Source organism: Nomascus leucogenys, chromosome 15 (genome assembly GCF_006542625.1).
Source record: "Nomascus leucogenys isolate Asia chromosome 15, Asia_NLE_v1, whole genome shotgun sequence".
NCBI lineage: Eukaryota > Metazoa > Chordata > Mammalia > Primates > Hylobatidae > Nomascus > Nomascus leucogenys.
The window spans coordinates 10221973-10238583 of record NC_044395.1 but is presented as its reverse complement, the minus strand read 5'-3'; the positions used below and the strand labels follow the sequence as shown (position 1 = coordinate 10238583).

Sequence of the window (16611 nt, the reverse complement as noted above, 5' to 3'; positions counted from 1 at the left end):
GAAAATTCATCATTTTGTTTTCTGGGCAGAAGACTCTTTTATCTTTTATTTATTATTTATTTATTTTGAGACAGGGTCTCACTCTGCCACCCAGGCTGAAGTTCAGTGGCTCAATCTCGGCTCACTGCAAACTCCACCTCCCAACCTCAAGCAATCCTCCCACTTCAGCCTCCTGAGGAGCTGTAACTACAAGTATGTGCCACCACGCCCGGATAATTTTTTGTATTTTTGGTAGAGACAGGTTTCACCATGTTGTCCACGCTGGTCTCCAACTCCTGAGCTCATGTGATATGCCCGCCTCAGCCTCCCAAAGTATTGCGATTACAGGCATGAACCACTATGCCCGGCCTCTTTTACCATTTTTAAATTTGTCTGATGAGCGACCAGCACTGATTTAGAAAAGGCAAGTCTTTTAGGTCACATTCAATCACCTTGCATTTCATCTTGAGGCACAGCTAGAAGTACACATCTGTTTCAAAGACATAAAGCCAACTCTCAAGAGGCAAATTTTTGGAGAACACCCAAAAATATGGGACTTGAGAATGAGTTCTGCAGTGCATCAGATTAACTGACTGAAGTGTGAATGCAGCATCTGGCTCAGAGTGAACGCTTTCATGAATTCCCAGTCTAGATAGGTCTTTCAACTACTACAGTATGGCCAGCGATGAGACTGTTCATTCCTTTTAAGTCATCACACTTATAGTCTGCTTTAGGCAAATAACACTAAATCAAGTACCGCCTTGCATTCCATCCTTTGTGTTGTCTTGTCCAGCTTTTTAACTCATTGATGTATGCATACAAGCTTCAACTGGATTTTATGCTCTTGGACTACAGGAGTTGTATGTTACACTTCTTTATTTTTATTTTTAAAACTACAGTTCTTTTATTCATCCTAACACCTAGCAGACAGCCCTCCACATAGTAAGCACTTAAGTATTTGGTGACTGGAGATATGAAAAGGCCTGTAGTAAAAGAGAAAAATCATGCAATCACTAGATAAAAAACTACCTAGATTTGTGTATCTGACTCCAAAACTGGGCTGGAATTGTTAGCAGACAAATTTTCTTCTGGCAAACAAACAAAAATGCAACAAAACTTCAAGATAAACAATCTATGTAGTAAGGCAGTGTCAAACACATCCGTTTTACCCAAACGACAGAACAAATATCAATAAGATGACAGACATCAAAATCAAACTTTGCAGCAATAAACAAATGTTCATATCTGACTGTAAATTAAAATCTTGTATGCTTAGAAACATGTTCATTTAGACAGTATTAAAAAGTAGGATGTTAGTCTCAAAATCCAAGAGTTAAATTATTAATTCAATTTCAATATTTATAATTTTAGTACTTTTACTGTATAGATAAGAGGACCAAGGCACAGTCCAGAGAAGGTAAGTGACATGCTTTAAGGTGATTCAGGAAGGTGGTCAGAAAAGCGTGCAATAAGGCTCAGCTTTCTGATCCTTTATACAATGTGAGGAAGGCTGCTAATCAGAAATTATCTGACTAAAGGAAGGTTTGCATGGAAAAATTAAAGTTGCTGTATAGCTCTTCCTTTTAAAGTTAGAAGAAATTATTTACTGGGTTTTCATAGTTGAATTCCTTTTTTTTTTAAGAGACCAGGTCTCACTATGTTGCCCAAGCGGGAGTACAGAGGCTATTTACAGGTGCTATGATCATGGCACACAGCAGCCTCAAATTCATGAGCTCAAGCGATCCTCCCACCTCACCCTCTAAAGTAGCTGGGACAACAGGGAAGCGCTACTGTACCCAGCTCATAATTGAATTTTTGACAGGAATTTCAAATATATTAGACCAGAAATGTAATTGATTCACACATACTCCCCTTCTCTGTGAGCCTCTGACATTGAGTTCGCATGTACTTTAGTCTGCATAAGAAGATCCTCCTTTTCCTTTTCCACATCTTACTACTTTGCTTCTATTTTGTAAAATCTAATGTGAAAAGTATTACTAAGTTTCTTTTTGTAGTTCTCATCAACACAAAGTGAAAGAGATTTTTGAACTACTTGTTTTAAATCTGCATTTCTGAAACTGGGATCTAATGACTTGTTTTCAGAGGTTTGAGATTCTCTGATATTTTAAGATAGCAGTTTTATTTTCATAAGCATAATCTGAGTTACTTGAACATCCACTTCATAATTGTGTAGGAATATGATTTCAGTGACCACATTTGCTTCTGTGCTGAAGATTACGTTCACACTAAATCTCCTTAAATGCAGCATTCTTCAGACTGGGTTCCAAAGTCTGTTTTTTCATTAAACAGCAGTATTACTGAATAATGCTGCAGATTTTTATATTTTCCAAAATTCTCTTTCTAGACTTTATTTGGTGAATTAATTAAATAAGGTCGGATGTGGTGGCTCTCGCCTATAATCCCAGAACTTTGGGAGGCCAAGGCAGGTGGATCGCTTGATTCTAGGAGTTTGAGACCAGTCTAGGCAACACAGTGAGACCCTTTTTCTAAAAAAATAAAAATACAAAATTTAAAAATTAGCTGGGCGTGGTAGTAAATGCCTGTAGTCCTAGCTACTCAGGAAGCTGAGGTGGGAGCATCACTTAGGTCCAGGAGTTCAAGGCTGCAGTGAGCTATGATCATGCTACTGCACTCCAGCTTAGGCAACACAGCAAAACCCTGCCTCCATTAAAAATAAACATAAAACAAATTTTAAAAATGTAGTGTCTACTATATGCTAATACAGCAGTGAATAAGAGAGACCAGAACCTGTCCTTAGAGAGCTTATAATTCTGGCAGGAAAACTCAACATTACTAATGAAAAAGTCTGGGTTCTTTGATTGAAATCACATAAAGAGTAGAGCACTTTATAACACAAAACAGTTATCTGCCCTCCTTGTTAACAGCTACTATGGATCAGAGAACCCATACTCATCAGCACATTCTCGAAATATCCTAAGAGCTTGAGGTCAACTTGGTTTTACCTGTCTGGACACAGGTAAACTGATCCTCTTTTAAAAATTATTCAAATAAATCTCCTTTTCTTGCTTCTTTTTCTTCCTTTTCTTTCTCCTTCTCATAACTGGACAATGAAACAACCCAATGAGATACTCCCTGGTTGAGAAACAATTTTATGCAAAGATTTATATTCAGTGAGGTTTTGACAACACACTTTTTCTGTGTGATTGGGAAGTTTTTACAGACAGAAATCAATCAAACTAAAACAGTTTAAAATGCCTAAAGTGCACTTCTAAACTCAAGAAGAGGTCATGTATAGACGCTAGCCAAGACAGTACAAAAACTCTCCCAAAAATTTAACCTTGGCTGGGCACGGTGGCTCATGCCTGTAATCCTAGTGCTTTGGGAGACTGAGGCAGGACAGCTTGAGACCAGGGAGCTAAAACCAGCCTGAGCAACGTAGAAAACCCTGTCTCTAAAAAAAAAACAACAAAAAACTATTTTTAATGAGCCAGGTGTGGTGGGGCATGCCTGTAGTCCTAGCTACTGGGGAGGATTGTTTGAGCCCAGGAGTTCTTCAGGTTGGGCAAGAGAGAGAGATCCTGTCTGTAAATATAAATAAATAAAAATTAAAATTTAACCTTAATGACTTTGAATAGAACAAATGAGATTCAGAGAAGAGTAGCTTTGTCCTGTTAGCTACTACTTTAATGTCCTCGTTAAAACAAGAGAAAGCTTAAGAAGTCCCAAAGATAAATGTTATCAAATACACTAATTTAAATTTGTAATGCAGTAATTAATGGGTGGCAAATTCCTTGAACAACAGTAGGTTTTAAATATCTTAGTTTCTGGACCAAGTTTCTAAGCAACAACATCCCCAAAGAAATACTACTGGAGCCAAGACCTGGAGAACTTTGGTGCAATTTCCCTCCTTTAGCTTACTCTAACTCATGATTGCGCCTATTAGACTTTATTATTGCTCTTTAGTGTGATCATTCTTATTTTATAATTGTTCTTGGTGGTCTTCATCCTCCCTCAAGAAGTTCCCAGAAAAAGTGCCAGCTGTATCAGAAAAGAAGTGCACAGATAATAGGATAAGTAATTCAGTAAAAACTGGGAGAATCCTATCACAATCTTTTTAGCAGCCATTACGATGAGGAAATGAGCTTAACTAAAATACAACTCCTTATCTGCCAATAATACAAATATGAACGCCTAAAGTCAGTTCTAGTAGCAGAATCTTAACCTGGCTAAGATTTCTAGCCCAAATTAAGCCTCTGCATTTAAACATGCAGGTACACAAGGATGGCCAGATGCACACTGAGAGTTCTACTTGTCACCACATCCGGCACAGTAACTGAAGCAGGTAAAAACTGGCTTTCCTGAAGGAGCTTCCTAAGAAACCGCAGGGCCTCAAGCCAATCTAACTCTGGAGGCATCGACAATCCAAATTCCAGACCAACTCTTGGCCAAACTAACTTTCATGGTGTCCACTAACTCCGCGGTAACAATACACAATCTGGCTACAATCAAGCCTTTCCAATTCTCCAAAGCATCTCTAGTCTTACTCGTCCTTCGTAGCTCAAGATAGAAGCAAAGCGACTGACACAAAGGCCAGTCGTCCCAAGGCGCTTTTTCTATGGCTCCGCTACGGCCACTTATTAACTATTCCTAAACTAGGGGCTCAATGCCCCCCCTTCTGCCCTTCCTCAATCCTGCCCCGGCCGGTAAGCCTCTGCCTGGGAGCCCCTCCGCCTGGAACAAAGCGAGGGGCCCCGGCGGTGGGGGCAAGAGGCGCCAGCGGCACGGGGACTGCCGCACGGCGCACAATGAGAAACTACCAACTTCAGAGCGCAGGAACATCCTCAATTGGCAAGAAAGAGGGGCGGCGGCAGGCACGCCCAACTTCAAACTCAGGAAACCTACGGGCTGGCGGCCATCTGGGAAAAAGCCCCCTTCCCAGGGAGAGAAGAAAAAGGCGGAGGAGATGCGAATCGCCCACCGGGCCCCGGAGGGGAGCCCTGCCCTCAGACCGGCCCCCGCCCCCGAGGCCCGCTTCCCCGCCTTCTCTCTGCCTCTGGTTCGCTGCCCCAGGCCGGGCGGCCGGTTACCTTGATGCGCTCCCGGCACTGGGACGGGGTCCGCTCGTAGCCCAGCTCGGCCAGGGCCCGGGACACGCGCTCGTACATGGCTGGCCCGGGGGCCTTGCTGCCGAACACCGTGCCGGCTCCCTCCAGCTGCTGGTACCGCGCCTCCACCAGCCGCTCGTTGCCCCACACTGCGATGAGCGCGTTCGTCTCGGCCGGCGTCCACGACATGCCCCGGCAGGCGGCGGCGGCGGCTGCCGCAGCCCCGCCACCGCCGCCACCAGGGGAGAAGGAGACCGAGGACGAGGCGGCGCTGCGGCCCCCCAGCCCCAGCCCGAGACCCCCGGACGCCGCTGCCCCCGAGCCCGCTGCACTGCCCGGCCCGAGTGGGGAGGCACCCCGAGGCGTGGAAGGGTCGGACAGCGATGGATTTCCGTCGCTCAGGCCACCAGGAGAAGCCGGGGAGAGCACCTCCATCTTCGGGATTTTTAGCGGCGAGTTGGCGGGCAGCTCCGAGCCACAGGGCGCAGCCATCTTCCAAGCGGCCGCCGCTGCACCGCCCGGAAGTGACGCGCCCGCGCATCCGGCCACCGCGGTCTCCGGGGCTGCCCTCGGGCCTGGCTCGCCCGCGGGCGGATGGCTCCGGGTCCCTGCTGCCGCGGATGTGGCTGCCGGGCGGAGGTCGTCCACTCCCCTGGGCCTTTCTCCGCGAGCCCTCCCACGCCGCCCGCTCCTCTCCCGGGGCGAAGGGCGGGGACGAGGCGCGCCGAAGCCCCGAGCTGAAGAGAAGGGTGGGGGCATGAGGGCGCTGGAGTGAGGAACAGATTGGAGCCTTCCCACTTCCTCTCCAATCTCAGCCCCCGGGAGGAGGGGTGAGGCCCGCGAGGGGGCCCGGAGTTAAGGAGGAATTGACCGTTTCTCTCTCTCCTGTCTCCCCCGCCTCTGCCCGTCTTCCCTCTAAGCCGGCCTCTAGGTGCAGAGGCTGACGTCCAGGATGGGGAGCAGGGAAGCCTCTGGAGGGTATATCCGGGAAGGCACCAAGGCTGAAGTGAGAGCGGTTCTGGGGAAGGCTTTAAAAAGCAGATATGGACCAGGGTAGAGTTCGTACGCTGTAGCTATTCAAGAACACCGATCTCATTAATTAAAGAACAGCAACTATTTAATTCCAGTTATAAACCATTGTTTTCCAGTTAGTCTGGGTAGGTGTGACCGTTTGTAGAATAGTTAGATTACATTAGTCTTTATTGCGTTGGTACAGTTGTCTATAGCTTGAGCATATAAAAACTCCTGAGCCCAGCAAAAAAGTTACTTTCCAATACCATTCTCCATCTTCCGTGCTTTGGAAGTTGCATCGTTTTCCGGTTTTTCATACTCAAAGAACGCTGTCAATTATGACAGCTCTGTGACCTCCGGTAATGAATTAGTGTATTAGTCACTCCTGAAACTTTCCTTAAAGTGCTGGAACTTAACAGTAGCACACCACATCCAGTACACAGCTGTACCGTATTTCCATGTTTTTCAAAGCTGAAAATCTTAATTGGATATCTTGGATCATTAACTTAAAACCTCAGCGGATTTTTCTTTCAAAGCAGACATAACTGAGGATGCTGACCAATGAATGCAAATAAACTATGCAATATTTTTTAAAATAACAAATGTATGTTGGTTTTTTTTAAGCTGAGGTAAGCTATGTTTTGGGGGGGTATGTGCTTTTTTAAATTATTGTTTTATTTCAATCGATTTTTGGGGGTAACAGGTGGCGTTTGGTTACATGAATAAGGTTTTTAGTGGTGATTTCTGAGATTTTGGTGCGTCCAAGCAATGTACACTGTACCCAATGTGTAGTCTTTTGTCCCTCATTAGCCTTCCCCTTACCCCCGAGCCCCCGAGTCCCCAAAGTCCAAAGTATCATTCTTATTGAGGACAGCTAAATTTTTAACTCTGAGACTCACTGGAGAGAATGACTGGTTGTCTTTGGGTGTTACTGAAAAGCTAAAGGATTAAGCAATAGGGATAAAGTAGAGAAGGAGATAATTGTTCTCGTATGTCATATGAAAATACTACCATAGGTTTATAAGCTAACAGAAGAAGCCTAAGGAAGTTCCCGAATTTATGATATCCTCTTCCCTTTTTTCCAAAGAAAGATGCAGTCTAGCACCTCAGTTAAGAATATGGACTCTAAAGTCAGACTGCCGGGCTTCAAATTCCAGTTCTGCGACCTCAGCAAAGTTACTTAACCAAGCTCTCAGTGCCTTGTTTTCTGCATCTGTAAAATGAGGATGACATCTCAGCATTGCTGAGAGAATTAATACAGGTAAAGTCCTTAGAACGGTGCCTGGTTCACAGTAAACATTGTGTGACGACTGTAAAAGAATCTGAAACATCTACCAAAACAAAATTAACTCTTATTCAGCCCGCTGATAAATGTTTTAATGTCATAAGGTATTTGGTGTGTATGAAAGGGAGAGTTGTGCCTAAATCATATACTAAATCAGAGATACCAAAGGGGTGTGTGTGTGTGTGTGTGTGTGTGTGTGTGTGTGACGGGGTCTCGCTCTGTCACTGAGGCTGGAGTGCAGTGGTGTAATCTCAGCTCACTGCAACCTCTGCTCCCAAGTTCAAGCGATCCTCCCACCTCAGCCTTCCAAGTAGCTGGTACCACAGGTATGTGCCACCACACCCGGCTAATTTATGTATTTTTTGTAGAAATGGGGTTTCACCATGTTGCCCTGGCTGGTCTCAAACTCCTGGGCTCAAGTGATCCCCCACCTTTGCCTCCCAAAGTTCTGGGATTACAGGCATGAGCCACTGCACCCAGCCCTGCAAAGAGTTTTTAAATTACCACTTTAACCTTCTCTCATTGTCCCACAAGTCTGAAAAACAACAACAACAAAAACCCCTCCTCCTATTATCATGGGATCCTTGGGATGTGGCTTTGCCAGCCAGAAATCTCTATGGCTGGTGGTGCCTTTGCCCAAGTTTTGCTTGGGCCCACTAGGTTCCTTCTGCCCTCTCAGCCTGGCAGGCTGCACTCAGCTCATGCTACCAGCCCGCATCCCACACCTGCCAAGGGTAAGCCAGGCACAGAGCAGCAAGGGGTGCATGAGCGAGCGAGTGTGGGGTCTGGCCACTGCACACAGCCAGGCACATCAGCTATGGCAGGTTGGGCAGCTCCAGGGGCCAGCATGGGCACTGGCTCCCTGTGAGGCTGTGGCTGGACCAGGCATACCGTGAGCAGCTTCCACTGCTGGTACCAGGGAATGTGGTGGCTCCCAGAAGCTTGGCGACACCAGGAACTGCAGAGTCCCAAAGAGGGTGTCACAGCCCTGGTTCAGGGAGCTCCTAGGTCTGGACTTCCCAAAGGCTCACAGCTCTTCTCTCCTTATCACCCACAACATGGCAAATTAGATGTGTGTTTCAGCCCTAATTATGTTACAGCTCTTTCAGTTCCACCATTCAGCAGATCCCAAATTCTTGTCCCTCATCCAGGAAGAATGAGGTATGCAGACAACCGGAGGGTGAGCAAGGCAAAGAAGTGCTTTACTGAGAGACAGTACAGCTCTCAGGAGACCTAAAGTGGATGACTCCTTTCTGCAGGCAGGTTGTCCCAATGAGTGCAGCTCTCAGTGGAGAGGAGAACTGGAGTGGGTAGCTCTTATCTGCAGGCAGGTCATCCTGTTGTCTGCCTGAATCTGGCTGAGTCCTTGGTTTTTATGGGCTTCAGAGGGGAGAAAGTGCATGCCGATTGGTCCCATTGGTGGCCATAGGCAGGTCCAGAAAAAGCGTGGTAACTTCTCACTCTGGTCCACAGAACTGGCAGCCCAGCCCTCAGGCTTCAGGTTGCCCCTGGCTTGAAGGTGGGGGCTTCATTGAGACCTACCCCCTTCTGCCCAGGAGACTACCTCCTGCCACTGTCAACCTGCTGTCCACAGCACCCATGGCACCCAGGCTGTTTGTGTTGAGGGGTGTCTGCAGGCCTACACTGAGCTGCCCTCATCCTCCCTCCCATGCTCGTTGGTGTCCAAAGTCCAGAGGGGGCTGAGGGAATAGGGGGCTGGCATGTCAGCGCTGCCCTGAGCACAAGCACACCTGGCCAGGTCGCAACAGCACCTAGGCTCGGCCTCAACCTTGCTCCAAAATCAGAGTGGGCACGGGGAGTGGGGAGAGGCCAAGCAGTGGGATCAGGCACTTCTGAGCCTGCAGGGGCAGGAGCTTCCCACGTCTCTGAGAGTACAAGGATGCCCAGGTCTGCAGCTGTGGCTGGGTGGCTGCAGCTGTGCCTGGAGGGGGCGGGGCTCCTGCCCTGCCATCTTGGAAGGGGGCACGGCTCCTGTCTGTTCCCTGCTCCTGCTGGCTCTCTGGAGCACACAGCCCGGCTGCAGCTGGCGTTTTTGCAGCAGCCACTCCAGACAGGGCATTGCTGCCATCACTATTGCCTAATTTTGGATGATTCTCAAATCAACCCTGAATCATACAGGACGACTTCCTAAATAACATGGCTTGATTGGGAAGTCTCCCTTCCCACAAACTTCTGTTTCTAATCATTATTTCTGTATTACCCCTTCCCCACCTTGTTCCCAAACCCATCAGTCTATGTAATGATAAAAAGTTATAACAAAAATGAAATTTCCAGCAACATCCTAAAGTTAAAACTAAGCTAATACTGTAAAAGCTATTAGTATTTATTGCATACTATATAGGCACTGCTGAATAGGCAGCCAAGATCATGTGTCTGTCATATTGGCTTACCATGGCTGGTCCTGGGTTTTGGGGGATGTGTGAGGTTCCTGTTCAAGACTTCATAGTCCAGTCAATTTATGGAATGCCTACTGTTTTTGAAGTAGTGTGGCACGCCTTTAATTGTGGATCTAAATGATATAAGTAAATAAAAATCTACTTGAGAAGTAATGTATGAAATGTCTTGAAAATAATATAATGTGCAAAAGAGAATAAAACAATACATACTCATCTTCTACCTGCAGACTGTCAACTACTCCCTTTAAATGTATCGTCCTTCATTCATTTCCTCCACAATCTGTGTCAAGTGTTGGTTTTTCCAGCTTTTCTATGTCTTCCCTGAGATGGTTGGACAGAAGTCCTCCATCTACTACCTACTCATACAACCTGGCACCTCACATTGATGTTTTCTGTTTCAAAATCTTCGTTAATTCTGTTGCGTGCTCTAGCACTATGTTTTATGAGTCAGTGTATTTGTTTTGTTATTTCCTTCACATTCCACATCAAGTCCTATTCCTTCTACCTCTGAAATATTTCCTAAATCTGGCCACTTCTCAACCCTACTCCAAGCCTCCACCCTGTCTTTACTCACCAACTGGATTTCCTGCCTATACACTTGCCTGCCTACACAGTAGCTGAAGTGAACCTGCTTTTTAAAAACTTTTTTTGTGAAATATGCATATAGAGGAATAGATAAAACATATATGTACAATTATATGAATTATAAAGCAAATACCACATAAGTACCATCCAGATCAAGAAATAGAATATTTCCAAAGCTCTAGAGGTCTTGCCCCACTCACCCCTTCCCAATATTACCCTCATCTTCCTTATAAAGATAACCATACTCCTGACTTGTCTTTCTTTATAGTTTTATTATTTTACTATGCATTGCTAAATACTAAAGTTTTCCCTGGTTTTGAACTTTTTATAAATGAAATTATGTACTATGTATTGTGTCTGATTAATTGAATATTGTTTTTAAAAATTAAGTTTCAGGCCAGGCACAGTGGCTCACGCCTGTAATCCCAGCACTTTGGAAGGTGGAGACAGGCAGATTACCTGAGGTCAGGAGTTCGAGACCAGCCTGGCCAACATGTTGAAACCCCGTCCCTACTGAAAATACAAAAATTAGCCAGGTGTAGTGGCGGGCATCTGTAACCCCAGCTACTCAGGAGGCTGAGGCAGGAGAATTGCTTGAACCTGAGGGTGGAGGTTGCAGTGAGCAGAGATCGTGCCATTGCACTCCAGCCCGGGCGACAACAGCAAAACTCCTTCTCAAAAAAAACAAAAAATTATATATGTGTATGAGGCTGTAGATTATTCATTTTTTTCTATAAAATGCTCTTTTGTGGATATGTCACTTTTTTTTCTTTTGAGACAGTGTCTCATTCTGTCACCCAGGTTGGAGTGCAGTGGCACAATCACAACTCACTGCAGCCTCAACCTCCCTGGCCTCAAGTGATCTTCCCAGCATAGCCTCCCAAGTAGCTGGGACTACAGGTGTGCACCACCACACCTGGCTAATTTTTAAAATGTTTGTAGGGCAGGATCTTACTATGTTGCCTAGGCTGGTCTCAAACTCCTGGGCTCAAGCAATCCTCCCACCTCCACTTTCCAAAGTGCTGGGATTATAGGTATGAGCCACTATGTCCAGCCAGATATATCATATTTTATTTATCCATTCTACTGTTGAAATTTTGGGTTGTCTCAAATTTGAGATATTATGAATAATGCTGCTATGAACATTCTTATACACATCTCCCAGGTCATATGTCCGAGTATTTCTATAGCTCTCTCCCTCTCTCCCTCCTTCCCTACTTTCCTCCCTCCCTCCCTCCCTCCCTTCTTTCCTTTCTTCCTTCCATGTGAATACAAAATTATTCCAACTCCATTTATTGGAAATATTATCCTTTCCTTCCCTTTTTGTAATGTCATCTTTGACATAAACCAAGTGTCTGGACCAGGCACGGTGGCTCACGCCTGTAATCCCAGCACTTTGGGAGGCCGAGGCAAGTGGATCACCTGAGGTCGGGAGTTCGAGACCAGCCTGACCAACATGGAGAAACCCAATCTCTACTAAAAATACAAAAAAATTAGCTGGGCGTGGTGGCGCATGCCTGTAATCCCAGCTACTCAGGAGGCTGAGGCAGGAGAATTGCTTGCACCCGGGAGGCAGAGGTTGCGGTGAGCCGAGATGGCACCATTGTGCTCCAGCCTGGGCAACAAGAGTAAAACTCCGTCTCAAAACAAACAAACAAACAAAACAAAAACAAGTGTCTCTATATGCATGGGTGTGTTTCTGGGCTCTTCTATTACATTCGCCTATTTGTCTATCCATTTTTCTATTTGTGTTGCTTGTGATAATATCACACTGCTTTAATTACTGTGAGTTTGTAGTAAGTCTTATGTCGAATACAGCAAGTGCCTCCATCTCACCCTCTTGCTTTTCCTCCTCCTCCTCCAAGAGTAGCTTGCTATTCTTAATCTTTTATATTCTCCTATACATTTTAGAATTCGTTTGTCAAGTTCTACAGAAAAAAACTGCGGTTATTTTGAATGGTATTGCATTGAATCTATGGACCAATTTGAGAACTGACATTTGTACAGTAATCACCCTTAGAGTCCTTGGAAATGGTATAAACCTTCATTTATTTAGTCTTTAGTCTCTCAATAAAGTTACATTATTTACTTCATAAAGGTCTTACACATTTTTGTTCAGTTTATTCCTAGGTAGTTGATTTTTTTAAATGTTTTTGTAAGTGGTATCATTTTTAAATTTTATTTTCTATTTTTTTTCTTTTGAGACAGGGTCTTGCCCTGTCACCCAGGCTGGAGTGCAGTGGTGTGAACATGGCTCACTGCAGCCTCAACCTCCGGGGCTCAAGCACACCTCCTGCTGCAACCTCCCAAGTAGCTGGGTCTACAGGCATGCACCAACACATCTGGCTAATTTGTAATTGTTTTTGCTGGTATATAAAAATACTAATTGATTATCTTATTTTGTATCTAGTAATCCTGATGGAGCAGTTGACTAAAATTGTGTATCATTGTACGTCATTCTCCTTTTAAAAATCCAAGCCTAGTGAGACCCTGTCTCTACAAAAAGTTTTTTTTTTTTTTTTTTAATTAGCTGGGCATGGTGGTGCACATCTGTACTTGCAGCTACTCGGTAGACTGAGGTGGGAGGATTGCTTGAGCCTGGGAGGTTGAAGCTGCAGTGAGCCATGATCGAGCCACTACACCCCAGCTTGGGTGACAGAGCAAGACCCTGTTTCAAAAACAAACAAACAAAAAATCCACCCATGGCTTTGCCTTGGAATGATATAATCCAAACTCTTTGCCGTGCCTGTGATGGTTTTAAAACACATCTGCACATTGTTTGACATTCTCCCAGGCAGAAATTAACTGAGTCTATATTTCCTCCCCTTGAATGTGGGTGAGTCTTGGTGACTACCTTGATAAACCGAATGCGATACAAGTGACACTGTGACTTTCAAGGCTAGATTTGAAAATACCCTGCAGCTTCTGGCAGTTTCTCTTGAGATACTTGCTCGGAATCATTTCATCCACCATGTAAGAAGTTAGGCTCTCCTAAGTGTACATGGAGAGACTACAAAGAGAACAAGAAAGATAGCCAATGAGCCAGAAATATTCCAGCCTCCAATTGTTTTTCTGCCTACTCCAGGCTCCAGACTTGTGAATGAACAAGTGTTGAGATGACCCCAGCCCCAGCCACCACCTGACAACAACCATATCAGAGATCCTAAGAGCTGCCTAGCTGACCCCAGGCACCCTCCATTTATGAGCAAAATGAATTATTGTTTTATGTTCTAACCCACTAAATTCTGGGGTATTTGTACATAGCAATGGATATTTGGAACAACAATCTGTAAGGCCCTTTTTACTCTGAGCTTAACCTACTGTGCAAACTTTATCTACCACCTCAAATATGCTCCAGCCACCCTGACCTCATCTGTCCTATCAAGCGAGCCAAACTTATTTCTGTTTTGGAGCGTTTGGAGTTGTCGTATCTCCTTATCTTAGAACACTCTTATCTTAGCTCTTCCAGTGACAATCCCCTTCTTGTAATTCATCTCCTCAAATGTCACCTCCCCAGAGAGGCCTGTTACCATTTTGTCAACAGCACTTATTTTCAGAAAACATTTGTTTGTGCATATTAATTTTTTTCATGTATTTATTGTCTGCATTTTCTTTCTAGCATGTAAGCTGTTTGAAGCTGAGGACTTTGTCTGTTTTGTTCACTTCCAATAGATCCAGCACTTAGAAGAATGCCAGGCAGGCTTTCCCCACCAACCAAGATGGAATAACAGGAAAAAGACATACCCTTCTATCTTCATTAATTGGAAACCCAGACAAAGTTTATGAAACGCTGGTTTTCAAGACATAGGACATCAGACAATCAAGGACAGTAAACACTGAGATGGGAAACAAACAAGGTGAATACAATTGCCCAACATTACTAGCTGGAAAGAGTTTCCCGAGCATGGCACAGGGAGGAGGATCCTCGGAGGTTCTGTGGTGTCCCTGAGTTGAGGAGACAAAGTTGAAATTCCAGAGTGGCCAAGGCAGCTGGAGTTTGTAGAGCAGAGTACCAGAGAGAAAACAGATGCACAGAGAGAACCTCAGAGATCTGCAGAAGATCTCAGCTCTTCAGCTGTGCACGTATCAGTACGTGCATGTGACAAAGCACCCCAAGGCCAGGGGAAGAATCACCTGAAAGTATGAAGAGAAAAATACTTGGAGCACATACAAACCAGGAATAATTTCAGTTCTCAACAGCCCAATTGGAAGACCCCATAGATATGGAGCATTAGGTAGAGCAGGGGTCCCCAACCTCCAGGGGCACTGACCAGTACTGTCCATGGCCTGGTAGGAACTGGGCCGCACAGCAGGAGGTGAGCGGCAGGCTAGCCAGCAAACCTTCATCTGTATTTATAGCTCCCACCACTTGCATTACTCCCCATCACTCTCCATCACTTGCATTACCACCTGAGCTCCACCTCCTCTCAGATCAGCAGCAGCATTAGATTCTCATAGGAGCATGAACCCTATTGTGAACTGCACATGCAAGGGATTTAGCTTGCACGCTGTTTATGAGAATCTAATGCCTGATGATGTGAGGTGCAGCTGAGGCAGTGTGGCTAGGAGGTAGTAGGTATTTTGTTGCTGGGGAGTGGCCCCAAATACAGATTAACATTAGCAGAGAGGGTTGACTGCATGGAGACCATAATAAAACAGTTGCCTGCAGACTCATATCAAAACCCTATCAGTGAGTGGCAAGTGACAATTAAGCTGCATCTGGTGGCAGACTTTATAAAGGCAAGTGAGTGGATGTATTTCAATTGCACAGCTGTATCTGGTGGCAAGTTTTAAGTCAGAATCCGACATTTAATTTAGTCTGCATGGCCTGCCCATTATTTTATTTACCACTTCTGTCTGTGCCTCTTTCCTGCACTGAACACTTGTCTCAGTCACAGTTTTGGCAAACCCACAAGCTAACCCTAGCTAAAATGAGTAAAAAGCAAACATCACTGGAGAGCTTTTTTGAAAAGTCAGAGAGATCCAATGATGAGACAGCAGAAGACTCTAAGACTGCCAACAAAAAGAAAGCTGCACTTAAAAGAAAATACCAGACTGGGCTTGGTGGCTCACACCTGTAATCCTAGCACTTTGGGAGGCTGAAGCGGGTGGATCACTTGAGGCCAGGAGTTTGAGACCAGCCTAGCCAACATGGTGAAACCCATGTTTCTAAAAAAAAAAAAAAAAAAAAAAAAAAAAAAAATTAGCCAGGAATGGTGGTGCGTGCCTGTAATCTCAGCTACTTGGGAGGCTGAGGCAGGAGAATCTCTTGAACCCAGGAGGCAGAGGTTGCAGTGAGCTGAGACTGTGCCACTGCACTCCATTCCAGCTTGGGTGACAGACTGAGACTCTGTCTCGAAAAAAAAAAAAAAAAAAAAAAGAAAATGCCAAAAGTTCTACTTAAATTATGGGTTAATTGCAACAGGTGATTCACATTCTCTAAGCCCACTTTGTATATTATGTGATGACCCATTATTCAAGGAAGCCATGAAAACTTCAAAACTGCTTCATCACCTGGAGACCAAGCACCCTGCATTAAAAGACAAGCCTCTGGAGTTTTTCTAAAGAAAAAACATGAACACAGAGAACAGAAGTAATTATTGAAGGCCACTACTTCATTAAGTGTGTCTGTACTGAGAGCATCGTTCGTAGTGGCTAACCACGTTATTAAAGGTAAGAAGCCCTTTAGTATTGATGAAGAGTTGATCCTGCCTGCTGCTAAGGACATTTGTCCTGAAATTTTAGGAGAGGCTGCTGTTCAAAAGGTGGTACATGTTCCTCTTTCAGCTAACACCATAACTAGAAGAATGGATGAAATAGCAGAGAATATTGAGGCACAATTGTTAGGATTAATGAGTCACGGTGCTACACAATCCTCAAAAGGGTTTTGTCCCAGAAATAGACTCATACATATATGATCAGTGATTTTTGACAATGGTACAAAGGCAAGTCAGCGCAGAAAAAATAATCTCTTCAACAAATGGTGCAGGAACAATTGGGTATCCATAAAATGAACTCGGATCCACGCTTTGCACTATATACAAACATTGACTCAAAATAGGTATAGGTCCTAGACCTAAATGTAAAAACCTAAAACTCTAAAATTTCTCAGAAAAAAAGGGAATAAAATCTTTGTGTCTTGGATTAGGCAGATATTTTCTTGTGTTTGTGGGTAAAGAAACCCTTAATGAGGGTTCAAGGTGTAAGAAGAGGACCTTGTAGAGAGCCAGCGCTTAGCCCTAGCCTC

General features: G+C 44.7%; 1 protein-coding gene across 3 annotated transcripts in view; it reads right to left on the bottom strand.

Annotated features, from left to right (window-relative positions):
• MSANTD2 (Myb/SANT DNA binding domain containing 2) overlaps positions 1-5584 on the bottom strand; it is a 34163-nt gene extending 28579 nt beyond the window's left edge. For all 3 annotated transcript variants that reach the window (XM_003253333.4, XM_003253332.4, XM_030829418.1), the window contains exon 1: positions 5049-5584. In XM_003253333.4, coding sequence (XP_003253381.3) covers positions 5049-5558 — 510 coding nt within the window. In that variant the 5' untranslated portion in view covers positions 5559-5584. The remainder of the gene's footprint in view (positions 1-5048) is intronic.
• Positions 5585-16611: the final 11027 nt, after the last annotated feature.